Below are 20,278 nucleotides of genomic sequence, written 5' to 3'. Positions count from 1 at the left end.
TATGTAGGTACAGTTACGTCCATATTTATAGTATAACAAAAGTTGATGGCAACAGGAAAAACAATGAAAAAATCTATAGAGACTCCAGAATAAATACATTTTGTATGGACTAGCTTTAATATTAATAAATCAATGAAATTAGATTTTTACTCATATTTTTATATTGCTTAGATTTGTAAATTAATTTCTCTCTATTAAGGAGACATCTCTGTTTTTACATCTCCATTTTACTCTTTGAACAGAATTGAAATATAATCCAGAACCTTGTCTAAGAATATTTTAAAAATGTAAATGTAAAGGCCTTATATTCCAAACTTTTAACTTATTAAATATACTGATTATAGATATATAAGTAGTACATTGGTACAAATTCAGTCTTTAATTTTCAAAGAAAGTTGTGACATAGGAATTATATAATAATTGGGAACAGAATTTAATATTTTGATATACATTAATTTTTTTTTCTTTTCTTGCTTCTAATATCTTTCTGGACATTTTATTTTTCGTATGTGTTCTCCTCCTGTCACCCAGGCTGAGCTGCAGTGGTATGATCATAGCTCACTGGAGCCTCAAACTCCTGGGCTCCAGTGATCCTCTCACCTCAGCCTCCTGAGTAGCTTGGACTACAGGTGTGCACCACCTGCCCAGCTAATTGTTAAAAAACCTTTTTGTAGACATGGGGGTCTCACTATGTTGCTCAGGCTGGAAAAATTCTTTTCAAGTATTTTCTAGATGTAAGCTAAAAGTCTATAGGTTGTCATTAAATTATTTGTACCTTGTTTTATTAGCAAAGTTAGCCAAATTCTACCTTGTAGATAATAAACCATGATAGTTATGTCCATACATTTATTCTTCCACCTTTTCTGGTCGCCTAAATCCCTTTTTCTGAACTGCCTGTCTGCCCCTCTAATCCCAGCCCAGTAAGCTAGGATTGTACCACTGTACTTGAGCCTGGGTGGCAGAATAAGACCCTTTCTCTTAAAAACAAAAATTTTTGAGAACTTCATTTCTAACCCTTGCTGACTCTTTTGAAAATAAACCTTGTTGGACTCTAATCGATCACCTGAGAATATGTTTCTACTAGTGGAGAAAGTCTTGAAATGTATCTCTTATTTTGCTTAGTGATCTTTATGTCTGAACAACAGCATGAGAAGAGTAGTGTGCTGTGTGAGTGTGTATCTGTGGGTTTTTCCACATATCTTGTATGTAAATTGCAAATAAAGGAACTAAAATTTTAAAGATGAGTCAAGGATGAGATAATGGTACGTGGGCATGATGTTAGGAAGAAAAAAATTAGCATCCTAAAGTTAAGATAATGCCACCATTTCAGTAAGAATAAAAATAATTCTTTTAAAGAATAGTATCTCTGGTTTATTTCCTCATTTCTACCTTTTACTTCTCTCTAAATAATTTCAGAGAACATATTATAAAAGATATACGATGTAAGATTAACAAAATAGGATTAGAAAAAGTATATAAAAAGTATTTACAAAGGAGAAAGCTGGGACACTCCATGGGAATTTTAACATGGTCACCATGATAGTGAATGTAACCCAGTTTTGGGTTTTTGAGCAAAGGTATAGAGAAGATAGGATGTGTTACAGGCCTCTAGTATTCACTGGGGATGAAGCATAACTGTTTCCCAAGGGAATCTTTTTTTCTAGACCTAGCTCTGAAGTACATTACTCACGTGTTTTTTTTAAAAATGATATTCCATAATGTGATGGATGTGTTTCTCAAAAATAGTTTTGATTAAATATAGAAGAAAATCCCTGAAGGCTTTTTCTTATGTAAACCTGTAGTGCAGATTGAGGGCAGAATCCAGTGCATATACAGAGTGTTATGCAGCAAAACATACAAATTGTTGAATATAACCCTGTAAAATTAATTACAGTGTTAGAATTGGAATGTTCAAGGGAAATGTTCCTCTCTGCTCTGAAATTTAGAATTAAAAAAAGAAAGAAAGACAAATGAAGTTTTCTTGCCTTGATTCTTAAGACCAAGGTTTTTTTTTTCTCTGAAATACAAATTAGCTTCTATTATCTTACTTTATCCATTCCGCTTACCTCTATCTCAGAAGGAAAACAAGGTAAACTTGACTAAATAAGTACTGACAAGATTCACTTTAGAGTGATTATATAAATGTATTCTGCAGCTACTTAAAATTCATATTTCAGGCTCTAGTTGCATACACTTAAGATATGGATAAATTCCACCAGGCAAAAAGACAGAAAATTGAAAGGAAAAAAAAGACAAGGGAACCAAGTCAGTAAAAGCATTTTAATTACACCCCAAGCCAAAGGAACATTAAAGTTAAGGGAAAGCCTGGAAAAGAAGACATTTTTATGGAAGCATATGATTTTAGATCAGGTATAAAATAAGACAGTTATAACATAACCATAATATATTGAAAAGGGTGGAACATGAAGGTGTATTATCATCACGACCAGTTATAAATAAATCAGTTGTTCATTATTTCCATTGAGAGAACAAACTGACGGCAACATCTATTCAACATGTGAATGATTCATTTAATAGCTTTTCATGCCTCATTTCTGACACTTTTTTGGGGAGGCTAAAAATACTGAAGTGATTGGAATACACTGTGGTAGAGTGACTTGTACATAATTTGTTACTAACTGGTACTTTTATTTCTAAATGATTTTTTTCACTTCATAATGAAATAGCTTAAATGCTAGTTCTTCAGGATTTGCTGTGGTGAGAAACTTACTATTGGAATTTCCTAATCAGTGACAGGTAAATTAGATGGATACTTTGCATGTATTAAATTATAGTGGTATCCTGGGGAGACTGGTGTGTTGTCTGTGATACCATGACTCTGGAGAGAAATGGGAATATCCTGTAGAGGATTTCTTTTTATCTTGCCATCTATTATGATAATATTATGTTAAGTATATGGAATATACTCCAATAGATAACTTTCTAACACATATTGGTTTCACGAAAATAATCTTGAGATATTTTAATTTTTTAGCAATTGTCCTTAACAAGCTTCTGGACCTTTCATAGAATACCACACATAAACAGTCATTTAAAACCAAGACCTTCATTATTCAAGGGATTTGTGAAAGTCCTAAATTGAGCCACAGGCAAAGAGCTGTTTTTATGAAAAATGTCAAAGGAGTTTTTAAAAGAGGAGTTTAGGCCTTATGTGAATTTTCTTAACCTCTGGTATATTCAATCTATTGAAAAAAGAAAGACTTACTTTGGAATCTAGGTTTGGTTATCAGGTCTGGCACTGAGTGAAATGTAATCTTATAATCTATAATATTGTATAATTGGACATTTCATTTTTCACGATAAATTAATGTAAGCTTTTCCTCTTCCAGTCTTGTCACTCACATTGTGTTGGCACTTTGTTTATGTCATATGCTATATAAAACTCAAACTGAGAAGAAATACTGAAGAAGACATAAACGTGAAGACGAGGGGAAGGGTAAAATAAGCAGAGTAATATATTATTCTCCCTGTGGTTGATTTAGGACCCTGAAACTATAACTGTTCTTCACTTACTCCCTCAGCAAGTTCAGCTATGATCTGTCCTAATGGAATGGAGAAATTTAAGATGTATTTATTCCACTAATTCAAAGGAATGAAGACTTACTTAGGTTAAGTCTTCCCTCCTTAGAGCTATCTCATTATAAATGTAAGACCCTAATTTAATTTTTAGTCTATTTCTTCCCTTTTCCTTATTTTCTTTTTTAAAATTATAACAGATATTTTCAAGGCAGGAATTTTTGAGTAATTATAACAAATATGATATACACTGGGCAGTTCAACAAAAGTAATAAAATATGGCCTGTCATCTTGTCATCACTAGCCTAAAATGTTTAATTATCCAGATGTTTTAACTAAAAAATCGTCACAGGTTCTTGCAAAGTAGGTGGGGTACAAATCTGAAAAGAAAGGTAGAGATCATCTAAGGTTTGTATTTCAGTGGAATTTTCAATCAGCAGATGGAGATTTAATGGTATTTCTCAAGCCTTTCTGGAGACTGTCCAATTGTCCAATTACTTGCCATCATCATTCCATCCTGCTCCCCTTCTAATCCACTCAGGAGTGTAAATGTCAGTATTTCACGCTAATCTTAACAGTCCCAGAGCCCCATGAAATAAAAAGCATATTGATTTTTTTTTTGTAAACCAAGTGGAGTTTCCCAGACTAGATTTTGAGCCTCTTAATTGGAATACAGAACAGTTGTGAAACTTAAAAAATCTAAAGGTTGTTGTAATTTAATTTATAGTCACTAACAAATTATAGACTCTTCTCATATAAAAGATAAATTCAAAACATTCACATTGAGGATGTTTTAGATATTTAATAGAAGTAGTTGTGGTCTAATGAGTTCAGTTTTACAGGCTTATTTACTACCACATAGCATGTACCACCCTGTAGAAAACTATCTAGAGTGAAAATTTATATTTTTGAGAAATAATTATTTGTATATAGTATACATTTTATATATTGTGGATTCTTATGGCTGCCTTTGCCATACTGCACACTCTTCATAATCCTCAAGAGTATTTTAGAATGTTAGGCACAATTTCCTTGGCATTCATTAAAATAGCGTTATTCATGATGACTTTCTTCGAGTTAATACTGATATGTTCTGAAATTCCAAAATTAAAATACATTCATTTTCTTTCTTTCTTTTTCTTTTTCTTTTTTTGCACTCTGTCACCCTGGCTGGAGTGCAGCGGTGTGATCTCAGCTCACTGCAAGCTCTGCCTCCTGGGTTCATGCCATTCTCCTGCCTCAGCCTCCCCAGTAACTGGGACTATAGGCACCCGCCACCATGCCCGGCTAATTTTTGTATTTTTAGTAGAGACAGATTTTCACCATGTTGGCCAGGATGGTCTGGATCTCTTGACCTCGTGATCTGCCCACCTCTGACTCCCAAAGTGCTGGGATTATGGGCGTGAGCCACCATGCCCAGCCTTCATTTTCTTAAGTAGGAAGATTAGAGAACTATGCCTTAAACTGGTTGCTGAATTCACTAATACCACTTTGGTTCATCTTAATGCGAAGTGCATTCTTGAAAATTTAAATAGCAAAGTTCCATGAGCACAAAATAAACATTGGAATCCTTTGAGAGTAATGGTATTCTCATAAAGAGAAGTGTTTGTTAAGGAAAGAAATACTTATTTAAAGACGCAAAGAGTCAATGGTACCAAGCAACTTCCAAAACAACTGTGCTTATTGGTATATCAGGCAAATTCAACATCTTACTAATTCTTCCCTACTTTTAAATGAAACATTTTATAGTAATAGAACAAAAGACAAAAGAGTCTACGTGAAACCTAATTCTCATTCATTTTCATATCAGTCTTATGCCATAACCTGTAGATGATAAAAATTTAAATTGCACAATATACCCTTTCTACATGTTTTCACATATTCCTGAAGTTGGAATTGTCTTATAGGCCTTTTAACCCACATAGGTAGCATTTTAATGGACATTTTACAAATGAAACAAAACAGAAAACTTCTGACCATACATTTATTTATTAATTACTCTAAGTTTATTCAATAAAATTGCATATTTTTTATTTATCATGGAATAGCTAAATTAAATCCTTTTCATCTGAGGATTAATTTGAAAAGATTGTGGGAAGGGGTAATTTTTTCAAAATTTTATTTGACATATAGATTAGAAAAAACTGAGTAGCTATATGGGGAGGATACTAGACTCAGAAACTATTAGAGTCCCAGTTTTCCGGATGATAATACCCACAGATATCTAAAGACTTCTAAATTTTAGTTAGGAACTGGATGTGGAGCCTGTAGGACAGACCTGGGTTTTATAAATGGCAAACCTAAAGTTTCTCAAATAGCATTTACTCTGTGAGGCCTTTTCTGATTTGAAGTAAACCCGATCATTTCACAGTATCATGTACAGACTTCATTTTTAGAAATATCACATTGAATCACAATAATTTATTCACTATTAGCATTCGATCACTGTGTCTCACATCACAGTAACTGGAATACCATAATACAAATGAATAAATGCTTATTTTATTGATTAGAATTAAAAATATCAAAATATCATTATATAATGTAAAATATATAGAAGACAAGACACATTGAACAAATACTCAGGAATGAAAATTGTACCCCCCAAATAAACACAGAGATAACTGTAAATTAATAGTCCAAGTGATGAGCAGTTTGATGAAGAGAATATTTTTCCACTTGAAAAATTCAAAAAACTAAAGTAGCTTCTTATGCATCATGTTTCAGATTAGAAATATATATATTTGACTGTATTTTTTAAATGACAACTTTACTGACAATTATTTGTACTTTCAAGGCAGAAATAATTCTGCATATTCCTAAATGTCAGTGCATTCATAAACTAAAAATACTTCACTCTAGTGAAAAATAATTCTAGGTAAATGTACATTCTAGTACTGGTCTGTTTGCTATTGTTGCAGGACTTTTCCTTATTTCAGCTAAAGATAGGCCTCTTGTCCCATGGCCATGAAAATTCAGGTTCACAGACAATTTGAATGGTGAGTAAGACAGGGTTTTATTGGTTGAAAAGAAAGAAAAGGGGGAAACAGGGACTCTCCCCAAGGCCAGAGTGCCTGCTAGAGCACTTCCTGCTTAGCCACTTGAATCCCAGGTTCCACACAGGAAGAGGAGGGGCCAGGCTCTTCCTTGCTGCAAATGGACTAGAACCTGTGTGTGAGTCCACCCAAGTGCACATTCCCATTGTGCAGACTGGTTGGAGTTTTGTCAGGGACCCCTCACACCTGGCTGTCTCACTGTCAACTACATGATTTTGATCATCGTCTTTAATAATATTCTACTGTAGTTTGTTTGTAAAATATAGCAATCAAAAATGATTTTTATTTTTACCCTTTGAAATAAAAGTTCTGGTTAATATTTACCAGTACTGACATAAAGACTAAAAAGGTTAAAAAAAAGAAAGTCAATCAATCTAAAGGACATGTTTTCATTTGTGCCAAACAGTAGTTTGACGGAGGATGTTACAATTACTAGCTTTTAAAAAGTTGTTTGATTTAATTCACATGATTATTTGAAATTAATGCCATTTCCTGGATCAGTCTTCAAAATGGTTTATGAACATTTTATTGAAACTGACATAACATTTTAAACAAAGGATTAATATGCTTTTCCCCCACCCCAAATAAGAAAAATAGAAATGTAAAGAGAGTAAGAGTTCAGAAAAATTTAGGAAATATTTATGCCTGCCTAGAAAGGCCAAGAGATTTATTGTGGCGAGAGTAAAATTTGGCTCTGAACTTTTAGGCAATCAGGACAAAAATTTAGCCTGGTCTTTCTCTTCCAGAGAAGCATGAATCTAACAAATCCTATTGGAATAATAGATGTCAGCAAATAAAAATACAATATTCTCCCTTCACTGCCCTCCCATCTTTGTCTTGCTCATCTGAATACTGCTAGTTTTAAGTTCTATGTCATTTATCACTTTTGCCTTGAGATATTACCAACAGCCTTATTAACTTTGATTTTATCTTATCCTAACTGCTATTTACAATTGCAGGTATTAAACTTAGTTCTTGAATTTTATTTCTGTTGAATATGGATGTCTTTTCTCTTTGCTAAGACTGTAAGTCCATTGGGGACAGGGACTGCGTCATACACTCATGTATCTCTAAAATTTTCTTACCTTCCAATAGGCATATATTAAGTATGTAAAAAACACATCAATTATATTGAAAAAAAATGTCTCAGTGATAGCCTTAAATAGGTAGAATTTTGAACTTAACATTGGGGTCCATAGAGTGGTCCTTAAATGAGCAGTTAGAGGGGTCAGTTTTTCAATAGATCAGTCAACTGGATTTGAATCCTTGTTGCACAATTTACTAGCTATATGTTATATAATTGCTCTGTGCATCAGTTTCTTATCTTCCTCAGGGAAAAACAACAGTATCTACTTCATAGGATTATTATTAATTGTTTGTCATATTAATGTTGACCGAATGAATGAATACACATAAAATGCTTAGAAAAGTAAACATTCAATAAGTGTTAGTTGTTATGTTGTCTTAAAGTGCTTGGCACTAAGTTGTTCTTTCTGAAAATAAATAGTCCTTCTTTGTGGTAATTACAGAACACAATCAGTTGTCTGAACTCTGTCCTCAGAAAGTGAAAGTATATGACAACAAAACCATGTTTTCATTACAGACAATAATATTTATATTATCAGTGGCAGGAAAGCATGCAGTTATCTGAAAATTATATCAGATTATTAAGTTAAAAAGAAGTGGCCCCAAACTACATTTCAGTTTTATATTACGTAAAATGTTTGTATGTTAGAAACTCTTCTTCCAATCCACCTGTGGTAGTACCAATGTGCCATATCAAGTTCACATGTTTTATCCCATAACTGGATCCAAAGGCAAGGGAAAAGCTGATAAGGGCTACAACCCCAATTATGTAATTCTTCCACAAAATGATGAAGTGTAACGAGGGTTCATTGTTAAATAGCAGTGTGTTAAAGCCAATGTTGGCTCAAGAAACTCAGATTTGAAGTTTGTTAAAGAGGAAACTGGCAGGGAGTTTTGAAGGATGTCCAATACACTGAACTTAAGTTTCCATCGCATCCAAAGGCAAAAAATTGTTGACATGAGAAGGATCTCAAGCTTTTCTCCAGATAGCATGTAAGTTCAGAGATGTTCAGCGTCTTTCCCTAGACCTCTCTGGTGTTAAGTGTAGTCAGACTAGAGCTGGTATGGGCTTTCAGGCTTTTGCCTCAAGGCAATACTTTTCTTATTTTATAAATGTATGTAAAATAAGACCTGTAGAGAAGACTTTAAAGATACTATTTCCAGCTCCCCACTGTGGTGGTCATTCCACTCTGATAATTGCCTTATGATAGAACAGAAAAACAGCGGTGACCAATCTTTCACCACATTTTCATCAGACTGTTTAGGGCATTGTATTTATGGATCTGTAATTGAAAGCAAATGTATCATTGATATAAAACAGCAAGGACAGATGGAGTACATTTAAAATTACAATTCATTTCTCAACATCAGATTTTGACTAGGTGTATGTGAATTAATGTAATTACTCATATGGTTGAAGCAGCAATTCAGAGTTTATAGTTTCGGACTATTTCAAATTTGACCTTGGAAAGATCATGTAGCATTTAGTTTAAATCTTTTTCTCTATCTATTCAGTTTCTCTCTAGAAAAATAATAGAAATAGTTCTTGGACTAATTTTTATTCTTAATAGTCTCTCTTTTGGTAGAATTAATTCTATCTATCTATCTATCTATCTATCTATCTATCTATCTATCTAATATGTATTGGCATCACAAATACCACATTTCTCTTATATCCCCAATATCCACGTTAGCCTTTATGATGACACTTGTTGGCATAAATGTTATTGTAAATTTTAATAATGGGTCTTAGTTTTTAAAATTACTTGCAGATTATTTAATAATAAATCACATTCCCTTCACTTACCTTGGTATGTGTAATTTTTATCTTCTTTGTTGCTTTTCACCACATCTTCAACCCAGATACCAGGAACATCTTTGTTGTCCACAATCAGAATTATTCTACATATTTCAGATAACATTTCTGTATGGTGGTAATGGTGCCAGAATGAGAAGACACAATGATGTGAGATCCAGGGTGCTAGAATTTCTTTCTTTTCTGGATTTATTGCTTTAAACTTATAGCCTAATTTTTATCACAGTTATAGATGTGATCATTTTTAGTAGGAGGCGTGACTTACAGAGTGCTTTACTGGCTCTTGAATGCTGTATATATTATGGAAGTATGTTTTTCATGGATGCTACATGTTCAGATCCTGTGATGGAGTAAAATGCTAATGTAATGAAACCAATGAGATTTACTTGCACTTGTGGAGTTCAGGGAGAGATAGAAGAGATAACTCAGTGGTTTAATAAAAAGCCTCTGAGGCACTAATGGAGTCGAGAGACTATTTAAGAATCATTTGTGAATAGCTGAGACTGAGGAAGATGTTTTTCAACATGTGAGTTTAAAAATAAATTTCAACAAATAATTTTATTTGTCCGTCTCCACATAGTAATGAAACAAGGAAATGATATTTATTTTATATTTAAACTACCTATTACATTCTGAGTAGGACAAGTAGAGTCTGCCTTGTTATAAAGGTTATCTTTCAGCCTCCTTTGATATAATATGCTTCCAGATCCCATATCATCTGTGTAAGTTATAATACTCCTATAAGGAGTATTGCCATTTAAAATAATTCACAGGAAATGTTCTGTAGCCCAAGTCGTATCATTGCCAGTTACAGTTTGTGACTGTAGATGATTGGTGTTTTTCTCCACTTTGTCATTTGCAGTTGGTGACTTTATTGACCAATTATCCATATAGTTTTGGCTAAAATTTGCAACCTCCCCTCTTTTTCTTTTTGGCCAATTGAAGGTTTTATTATTGATATTTCTTTATCATATTTTGGCTGTAAATTTATAAAGAGCTAAGGTGATTGGAAATAAAAATATGACATCAATATTCAGGGGTATTTATGTTTTGAAGAATTTTTTTTTCAAATGTCTACTCTTTTTAGGAAACCATGTATAAAACTTAAAGAAAATATTGGGTGTTTTTTTCCATTAGGCTGCTGGTTTAGCATATTGAAGGAAGTCTCTACACAGTGTAAGATAATTTTTCTATTTGGAAATAGAAAGGCAAATTCTTTTTCTGCTGTGTTCAACACCCCCCCATTAAAATATGTAAGCCTCGTTATATTGATTATAATCTCTTCTCACTTTTGAAAATGTGCTATGGGGGGTAGGAGCACATCCTTAGAGTCTAACAAATCTAAATCTGAATCTCCAACTCCACTGTGTGAGCCTTGGCAAGTTATTTAATTACTATGAGCCTTATTTTCCTTTCTTTAAAATAGTGGTTATACTTCTTTGCTAAAATGCTTTAAAAATGAGACAAGGAGGGCATAGTGCCTGATACATCATAAATGACTTCCTGCCTCTCTCCCCACATCCAGCTTTTCAGTTGTTATATTCATGGGTGCAACTGACAAGTAACTAACCCAGCTGCCTTAAGACTGTTTTCAGATATGCCTCTTGAAAGAGTTAATGGGGAATAAAATCTATAAACAACAGTCTGTCAGGAAGCAACCTGAGCATTTTATGTATAGTTGTCTTTTGGTATGTTTTCCTTAGTCAGGCTTAGAAAACTAGATTCGCATTGATATGGGAAAGCACAAGAATTCACAATTTTATATTAGAATAGAAAGCAACTGAATGACTTGGGAAAAATAAATTCATTTGAGCAATATTTTTCAAAACTTAGCATGCATTAGTATCACCTCAGTCATGTCTTAATGCATATTTTGGGATCCATCCCAGTGATTCTGATTCAGTAAATCTAGTATTGACACAAGGGATTTGGAGTCATCTTGACCTCTTACTAATAACTTCAAGGATATAATAGGTGGCAAAGTTTAAACAAATAAAATTATTTGTCAACTGTATCCATCCATGTTGTCTTACTACTATTTTCCACATTATCCAAGTCAGTAAGTGGAAATGACTGAAACTGCTCGTATCGACCAACTCAAAACCTGGAGTCAGACCGCCATTTCCTATAGGCTGAGGCAAAGACTGTCTTGCAGAACCTTTAAACCATGCAGTACAAGTGTGCTGCATTATAATCAAGGCATATGGAAATCAATTTTAAGAAGATAAATTAGTGGGTAACATTTTAGATTAGAAAACAATTTCAAGGTTCCTTTATCACAAGGTCTCTTGATACATTTGAAATATTATTTGATTTACACGAAACAAATTTTCACTCACCTTTTCAGAAAGACAAATATCATATAACACAAATTTATAAATGAGAGCTAGGAGGAAGAAACGTAGTAGCCTAAGTCCTAGATGGCTGAGGCACTCTGCTGCTGTAAGATCACTGTCCTTCGTAGAATAAAAAAATCAACAGTGGACCTTTTAAAACGTGAATTTTACCCTAAAGAAATTAAATATAAGTTGCCTCCCATCTCACAATAAAACTATAATACAAGTCATGAGAGACCTTCAAAAAAGAACCACCACTACTTTGATGTGTGTGTGTGTTTGCTTGGTTTTAAATTTTCAAACGTTTCTTTCCCATTAATATTGATGATAAAATGAAGCCCAATTGTTGATTGTCCAGGTACCCTACCTTTGGGACAAATCAGAATTTTGAAAGCATTGCTCCTGGGTCCTTTGCACTTGGCACCTCCCTATTTAGGGACAGTTGGGGAAAATTAGGAAGGTCATGAGGGGAGTTGGAAGCTCTTGCTTATTGCAAGACCAATTCATGTGCACCTTGAGACTTTTTGATGAATTAGGAGATTGTTATATTACCCAGCATTATAAACTGTTAAGAGCTGTGCCAATATAACATGTTACTATATCTATTCTGGAAATTTTTCACCTTTTCTCCTGAGACCAAATACTTGCCAGTCCCATAACCTCTTCTTTTGCATGCTCTGACATACCCAGAACATCTGCATTTCTTTCATACAGCTTAATAACAACAATTCACATCAGGTATTGGTTTTCATGCATTCAGTTTCTTATATTGAATGTTTAGTTTGAGAGATGATATCTGTCTTCCAGTCAGGAACAATCAAAAACAAATATATTTTTACTCTCATATACAATAGTTTTATTTTAGAAAATATTTTTGCAAAAAGATTTTACTATTTCTAAGCAGTCTATGGAGTCAGAGAGATCTGAGTTCAAATTAGGATTATGTGATTAGTCTTGAGTGTTAAATTTGGAAATGTTTTCTTTCCTTGTAAAAATGTAATTTGTATTAAAAATCTGTATAGTTTCATGGTTTTCTAAAACATTCAGGAGGGACTAGAAATAGAGACTTGACAAAAATGTGTTGATCAGTAAAATATATTATTTGCAAGTTAGCATATGTTTTAGGTTCTGTACATCAATTTGGATAAATTATATTTTATTTTTCTTATAAGGAGAATAGAGAAAATTGTTCTCTATTATTACAAGTTAAAAAAAATTCATGGTTTAAGAAGAAATCTTGCCAAAAGCAAAAAAGAAAAAGAATTTTATATGTCTTCCCAATTAGCTCCGAATTGAACATGTGTTCAGTTGACAAAGTATTGAGCATGTGTTCAACCCTGTACTATGGATCTCTTTTATACTTATGCAGTCTCAATTTAGAAGGTCTTTAGGTTTTTCCTTGGGGTTTCTTTCCTTGTGCTTCCTTGATTTCATGTCTGTACCTTGGGGCCTACATGCATCCACATCTTGGGAGCATCTGTTCTGCACATTTACCAACGAACTTGTATGTTAAGAAATATGTGACTTGTTAAACTTTTGAACAGAGTTTTAATGTGAGAGCCCATAGTAGAACACAGAAATAATTCAGTTAGCTAATAATTTACAGATGGAGAATGGAATTAAAGTAGGGATTACTAAACAACATGTCAAAAAAAATACATATATATATGTCTGTTATCTCTGGAAGTTCTCTGGCTCTGATCAGAGAAAGAAAGCTTTCAGTATAGTGGAAAGACTAACAGCCTGTAAATTTTGAGAATAATTCAACTGCACCAATTATTAGCCCTGTGTTTTGGGGTGAGGGCTCAACTTCTTTGAGATTAATGTGTCTTCATAGGGTTGTTATGAAGACAAAATGAGATAATTTATGTAAAATGTGATTTGTAAACTTCAAAATACTGCATAACTTTATGGTTTGCTGCAGCTGCTGGTTGTTATTGTAACCATGCTGGGTCAACCTCTCCATTTTTCAACTCCAAGCATAAGTAAACATTTCAGTTGTTTAAATCGGTGAGGAATACACAGGAAGGGAGACATAGGAATGGGGGGTAGAAGGAAGAAATGGAAGATTATCGAATGCTGGAAAAGATAGATTAGAAATGCAAGTTTTAGACAAAACCTGAAATAAATTGGAAATATGTGATAAAGATTCCAGACACAATCTTTCTATCAGATTGTCACCACCCTCACCCTTAACCTGGACATGGAAGAATAAAAATTAAGCAAAAGTAATAATAATAATCCAGCATTTTTGTCTTGTTAAATACCCTTTTGGTTGAATTTAAAGATGAGAAGTCTCAAAATTCCTGGCTTATTTGGTGTAGCTTAGGGCCTTGGTTGCACAGAGCTGTGGTTCCAAGGATTGCTTCTATTTATAGTGTTTCACTTTAGATCAACGTAAAATATTTAAGAAAGAAAGTGATTTCCTTCAGGAAATCAAGGGCATACACTTGTAAGACTCCTTGGAACCTTAACATTTCTAAAAATCATTATCAATTTGAATGTTTCTAGAAATAGGTTTATTAGTAGATAAACCTATTTATTAACAAATATGTTAATTTGTGCTTGTTTACACAAATTAATTCTTCCTTTTCTATCTTTGCAAGGACAACTTCTAATGAGAAAGCTTGCAAATGACATTTTGGTTTACATAATAAATAAAATTTTGCATTTGATTTTAGACTCACAAATCATAGCTTTATAACCCTTTATAAATTTGCTAACGACGTAAAGCCAAATTTCAATGTAGAAAATTAAGAACACTCTAAGAATAATACATTGCAAGGAAATTAGAAAATGGAAAGCATAAAGATTAAAATTAGATTTAAAATGACAAAAATTTTTGAATAGCAAATAATTTATGCAAAATATGTTACAAAATCTGGGATGCTAAATAGTTGACACAAGTACTGTGTTTGACATTTAGTTTCATTTGAATTAGTAATAGAATTTGCTTCTTCCAACATTTACATCTTTTTCTTTCTGACTTTATATATTTTCAACAAAGATTTGCTCCACAGTTTCTGAGTTCATTCTTCTTGAAGCTGCTTTTAAATTTGCTGTGACAAACCTGCATAAAACTAGATTTTATAGATATAATTTCTTTGGAAGAGATAACAATTTAAAAGTTTGACATTGTTTTCAGTTATTCTTTTCTTCATTGTTTTGATTGACCCCTGTTAGATTGATATGTCAATCTACTTTTGATGGCATGAATATAAAATGACAACATAAAAGCACTTCTAGTGCAACAGTAAATTGAAACTTGCAGTTTTCCATTAAAAAAAAACAACACAAGAATGCATGATTACTATTGATAAAGTAACAATATTTTCAAACAATAACCTATGTCAAGCAAACAGCACAAACAAGTTGATTATTTCAGCTTCTCAAAACTCAGGTTTTCTTAATTTGATTTGAGTTAACTTTATAATACAATCGTATAATCAATATGTGATCTGGGCTGGTGTCAAATTACTCTGAGTTATTTCTTTGATAATTTGGAGGTGACTCCCATTATGGATAGCAATATAAACAATTTAGAACATACTGAGGATGTTTACAGTCTACTCGAGTGATAAAGTTCTGCACCGTGGCTCATATCAATATTGAATGAGCTGTACATGTTTAAAATTCTTCCTCAGGAGAGAAATGATATAGTGCACAATGCAAAAAAAAAAATTCATATGTTTCCTTTGAAATGTTTCCAAAATACTGGTCTCATGGTTCTAAATAAAAAGTTGTCTTAAGAACCAGGCACATTTTGCACTGACTGATGGTTACTTTTAGGCAAACGGCTATGGGTTAATTAGGAGAAAAATTGCTACTGTACAATTATTATGCACTATACTCCCACCTTGGCCTGAAAATAATGAGATGTAACAAAAGTTTTTATTTGTCACTGGTAGCTGCACCTTTTAACTGTATCACAAAGTCTGTTGCTGTGGTTACAGCCTTTGTTTCCAGTGATGTTTTGTCCATGCTTCCCCCCAACCCTTAACAATGGTTACTCAAAAGAATGAAATAATGAGTCACTCATTCGGAAATATGTTAAAATATCCCTCTTTATCATTACATTTCACTGCTTAGAAACTAGGCTGTAATTCAAGGCAACAGTTAAGTCTGAGAACTGTTAAAAAAATCTTTGATTTTTTGTTTCATTTTTAAGAAAAACCTGTCTATGTAATTGAAGAACCTCTTACAAGTCTGAACAATTAAATCCTTTTTGGTTAATGTATTATTTCTGGAACAAGTAGATAAAATTCTACGCAGTAAGCATAATAAAAATCGTGCATGTTTCGCACAGCACAGAATTTTAGAGTCAAGGTTTCTGGGCACAAAAGCAGTAACAAAACAGTCCCTACAAAACTGAGTAACTCTGAGTAACGCAAGAAATAATTTTTGTTAATTTAAAATTTTAGAAACTGAAATGTGTAGTTTTTAAAGTAAAATGTAATTAAATTATGGTACTGTACATACCAGTTGTTTCTACAATTGAAATTTTACAATATGAAAAATACATTAGCTTTGTACAGTTTTTACAGGTAGGTAGGATGAGTTTTGAAAAAAAGATTCTTTTATTTTTCAGGGTCATACTCTGTTTAAGTCAAAAAATACTGCACAACTTAGCTAATTACAAAGTGTAGACTTAAAACAATTCATGTCTTCTTTATTTCATGAATCAATCTTGGATTTTTTGTTTATTTGAACAGGGGATTTTGTGTTTTGCTTTGTTTTTAGAGTCCACAATGAACACATCTTCCTCATTTTGTCCTTGAGGTTACAAAGTTTGGTAGCAACCCCTGGCTACCAGTGATCTCAGTTAAGCTAGCTGCTGTTTATGGTCACTGATTCGGCCAGCTGTTGTGATTGTGCTCAGGTCCAGCTCAGTCTCTAGGTGTGTTTCCATCGTATCTTCCTGTGCATTCGTTTCAAAGGACTTATGGGAGAGAAGTTCATGATGCACCCCACAGTAACTTATTGTGGGCTGGTCGTATGCCAGAAAGGTTGACACATTCATTGATAAAGGTATCTGGGGAAAAATGACATGAGAAAAGTCAGTTATATGACAGCAAAAAGATAGACAACTTTAGGGGAAAGATTTAGAGACTGAAGTGCTGACCTGACTATCCTCCATGGTTGTATCTGTGGCCCTGTGGCCCAGGTGTCCCCACATTATTCCGCTAATGACCCCATTCTCACATAGTGAGATCAGTTTTAAATCCTGGGATGAAACTGCTTAATTCTTTACTAGAAGATTCAGATAAATAGTAGCCTACATGGTTCTGAAAATGATAAAAGATTTTTGGAACAACCAGAAGGTTGCTTTCCCTAACTGGAAAAAATTGTGTTTTTAGAATTGAGAAACACTATTATTATTGTTATTATTAGTGTTAATTATTCTATTATTTGGTTAGGATACGATAGAACAAGAGTGATTCTCAAACTTTAGCATTCATGAAAATCACCACTCACTTCTTTAACTAGTCAAACCCCTGCCACCCAAGATTCTCATCCAGTAGATCTGGGATAGGTCCTGGAATCCGCATTTCTTACAAGTTCCTTTATGATGCTGGACTATTAATCCACACACCACGTTTCAATAACCATTGCAGGGGAGAATTATCTAGACAAGCCATTCTGGCTATTCTTACCCATAACTTCTTAATATTTATTTTACCATAAAATTTCTTAAAATATTAATGTGTGTAGTTTGGTCCATGTATCTAAAATTTAGATGAGTTTAGACAATTCCCAGGAAAAATCTATGGTTCCTATGAGGGTCTAAAAAGCATCAAAGGATGATGCTAGTTTGAAGGAACCACCTGTATCCATGAGGAAGGGACTCCCTTGCCAGTTAAAGAAGGCAGGTTCTAAAGGTGAGGGAAAAAGCAAGCATGACTATGGTGAGAAGAAGGGAAACATACATGTTACAGACAAAGGGGAGCCTAAAATGTAATCAGATGTCAAAGTCTAGAGATATTTCCTATTTTTTTTTCAATAAGATAAAACCTTGTTCTAAAAAGTAGCCAGATTGCGGGAACCTTCAGTCTTGATCTTGGTTTAATATCCTAATTACTAATTCATGCTGTTTAATTCTCTGGAGGATAAAAGCTTCTGCCATTCTTGTTTGGTGAACAGATAGAATGTATATTTGTTTGAGCACATCAAACTAATTCCTTACTGATCTCAGCTGAGATTAGAGCCCAAAGCTAAGAAAAATAGAAAGCCTAGGTTTATTTTTTTATTAACTGCATCTTTACATTTTTCCCCCTCCTCTCCATGCATTAGAACCATCTTTGCCACCTCTATTTCCATCCCTACAGTTCTACTTACATTTATTTCTGCTTCAGTGAAAATTCCTGGAGCAAATATTACCTTTTATCTCTTTAATAGAAGTAATCAAAAAATAAAAAATAAAACTAATCACTTCTTTCAAGATTATTTGCTTATAATATGAATATTTCAGCATACCAAATATATGGAGCTTAGTTCTTAGAGAGAGAAATATAATCCAGTCATTAAATGAAATTCCTGAGTAACTCCTCCTATTTATGTGGATTTTTAAGATTAAAAACGTGAAGTTATCTGATGCAGGAATGAAAGATATCATACACTTTTAAAAATGGTCAAGGCAACTGAAAAATCATAAAGAAAATGCTTAAGAGTAAAATAGGATACTTCCATTTAAAATAAATAAGAATCTTGTCACAGATGAAATAGCCCAGATAACTAAAATATATTTTTATGTAAAAGTAAATGTGCAGCATGAATAGATTTGAGTTATTGAAGAGAACAAAAATAGAACTGTTACTACGTACATGAGTTTTACATTTTCCTCTGGGAAATCACTGCTCTGTAATGTGTTATGGGTCATATATCTGTAGGATTTTATATACTTGTTCTTATTTGTCACGGAAACTTATGCCTCATATATGCAGAATCATTTCTGGCTTACTTGGAATTAACTCTACTGTGAATAATTTGTAATTTCTATGGTCATGATTTATGAAAAATAATAAACCATGATACATTTATTCTGTGTGTGTGTTTGTGTGTGCACACACAATTTCCTGCTTGATTCAACGTATAGAGGCTACTGGTATACAGAGTGCAAGTCCTAATTTGAACCATTATCAATTAAATAGTTAGCTCCAATTATCTGTTTTAAAAATCCCACATATTATTTTCTTTAGTGAGTTTCTTACTGTTGGATATGTCTTATTTTGAGATACCTTATACTATGATTATACTGTTTCAATATAAATACATATTTTCTCACATTTTAATATTTCTGAAATTAGGATGGAACTTATAAGCAATGTGAATGTTTAACATATATCATTTCCCTGTAATTGACAGTGCATTTTAAAGTTGATTCTATCTTATTAACAATAAAATAACATAGTAAGATGTATCAGTAAGTAGAATGTAACAGCTAGCCGTATCCAAATACAGCATCACAGTAGATTTTTCCCAGGTTGACCTAAATGATTTTGAAAATCTAAGACAGTTAGCATTGGATATATACCCATGTGTATATATAGGGGTACACACATACATATATTATATATATAATATATAAACATGTATGTATATACACATGTAAAAACTTATAACCAATTATGGTTTCAAAATCATTTAAATCAGGTATGGAAAATGCAGATTTTGGTGACACATTGGTTTTGGACCACTTTTACATACTTATGACATCTATATAAGATTCATGTAAATATAGTATACATACCTATGGATATATACATGATATGGTATATGTATGCACATGTGTGTACATTTACTCATAAATTTTTCAAATTGTGTTCAGGTAAGTCTATTGAATTACAAATATTTTGCACTGATAATTTTATTGGAATGGCAAGTAAGATAATTTTTAAATATATAAAATATTTGGTTAAATTTAAGTCATTTCTTTCTCAATTTTTAATTTCTAAGTATTTTATACAGATATGGTACAAGGTATGTTTATTCTCTTGTGGCTAATCAGATGGATAAAGATTATTAAAGCTGTATGATATATGAGGCACCATGCTTGACAATATGAAGAACCTAAATATCAGTGGAAGGACCAAGTGATTTAGGTATAGAATATGGTCAGTAATTTTCTTTTTAATTATGTACTGTTCCCAGCAGTTACTATATAATTCACTAGATATTTACATTAAATACAATTGCTATCATGTATTTTAAAATATGTAGTATGAAAATAAATTTTGCGGCCGGGCGCGGTGGCTCCAGCCTGTAATCCCAGCACTTTGGGAGGCCGAGACGGGCGGATCACGAGGTCAGGAGATCGAGACCATCCTGGCTAACACGGTGAAACCCCGTCTCTACTAAAAATACAAAAACTAGCTGGGCGAGGTGGCGGGCGCCTGTAGTCCCAGCTACTCGGGAGGCTGAGGCAGGAGAATGGCGTAAACCCGGGAGGC

The 20,278-nt window shown here is 33.1% G+C and overlaps 2 protein-coding genes across 3 annotated transcripts in view; one reads left to right on the top strand and one right to left on the bottom strand.

The window, feature by feature from the left end:
- Positions 1-20,278, top strand: part of CTNNA3 (catenin alpha 3) — a 1,813,915-nt gene that overhangs the window by 607,327 nt on the left and 1,186,310 nt on the right. The gene's annotated exons all lie outside the window — the stretch shown is intronic.
- The window catches only part of LRRTM3 (leucine rich repeat transmembrane neuronal 3), a 173,708-nt gene continuing 168,100 nt past the window's right edge, over positions 14,671-20,278 (bottom strand). The window contains exon 3 of the mRNA XM_023205119.2: positions 14,671-16,863. Coding sequence (XP_023060887.1) covers positions 16,654-16,863 — 210 coding nt within the window. The 3' untranslated portion in view covers positions 14,671-16,653. The remainder of the gene's footprint in view (positions 16,864-20,278) is intronic.

This window comes from Piliocolobus tephrosceles, chromosome 9, assembly GCF_002776525.5.
Source record: "Piliocolobus tephrosceles isolate RC106 chromosome 9, ASM277652v3, whole genome shotgun sequence".
In the NCBI taxonomy this organism is placed as follows: Eukaryota; Metazoa; Chordata; class Mammalia; order Primates; family Cercopithecidae; genus Piliocolobus; species Piliocolobus tephrosceles.
Note: the sequence above shows the minus strand (reverse complement) of the source record. Positions and strands in the feature narration are given on the sequence as shown.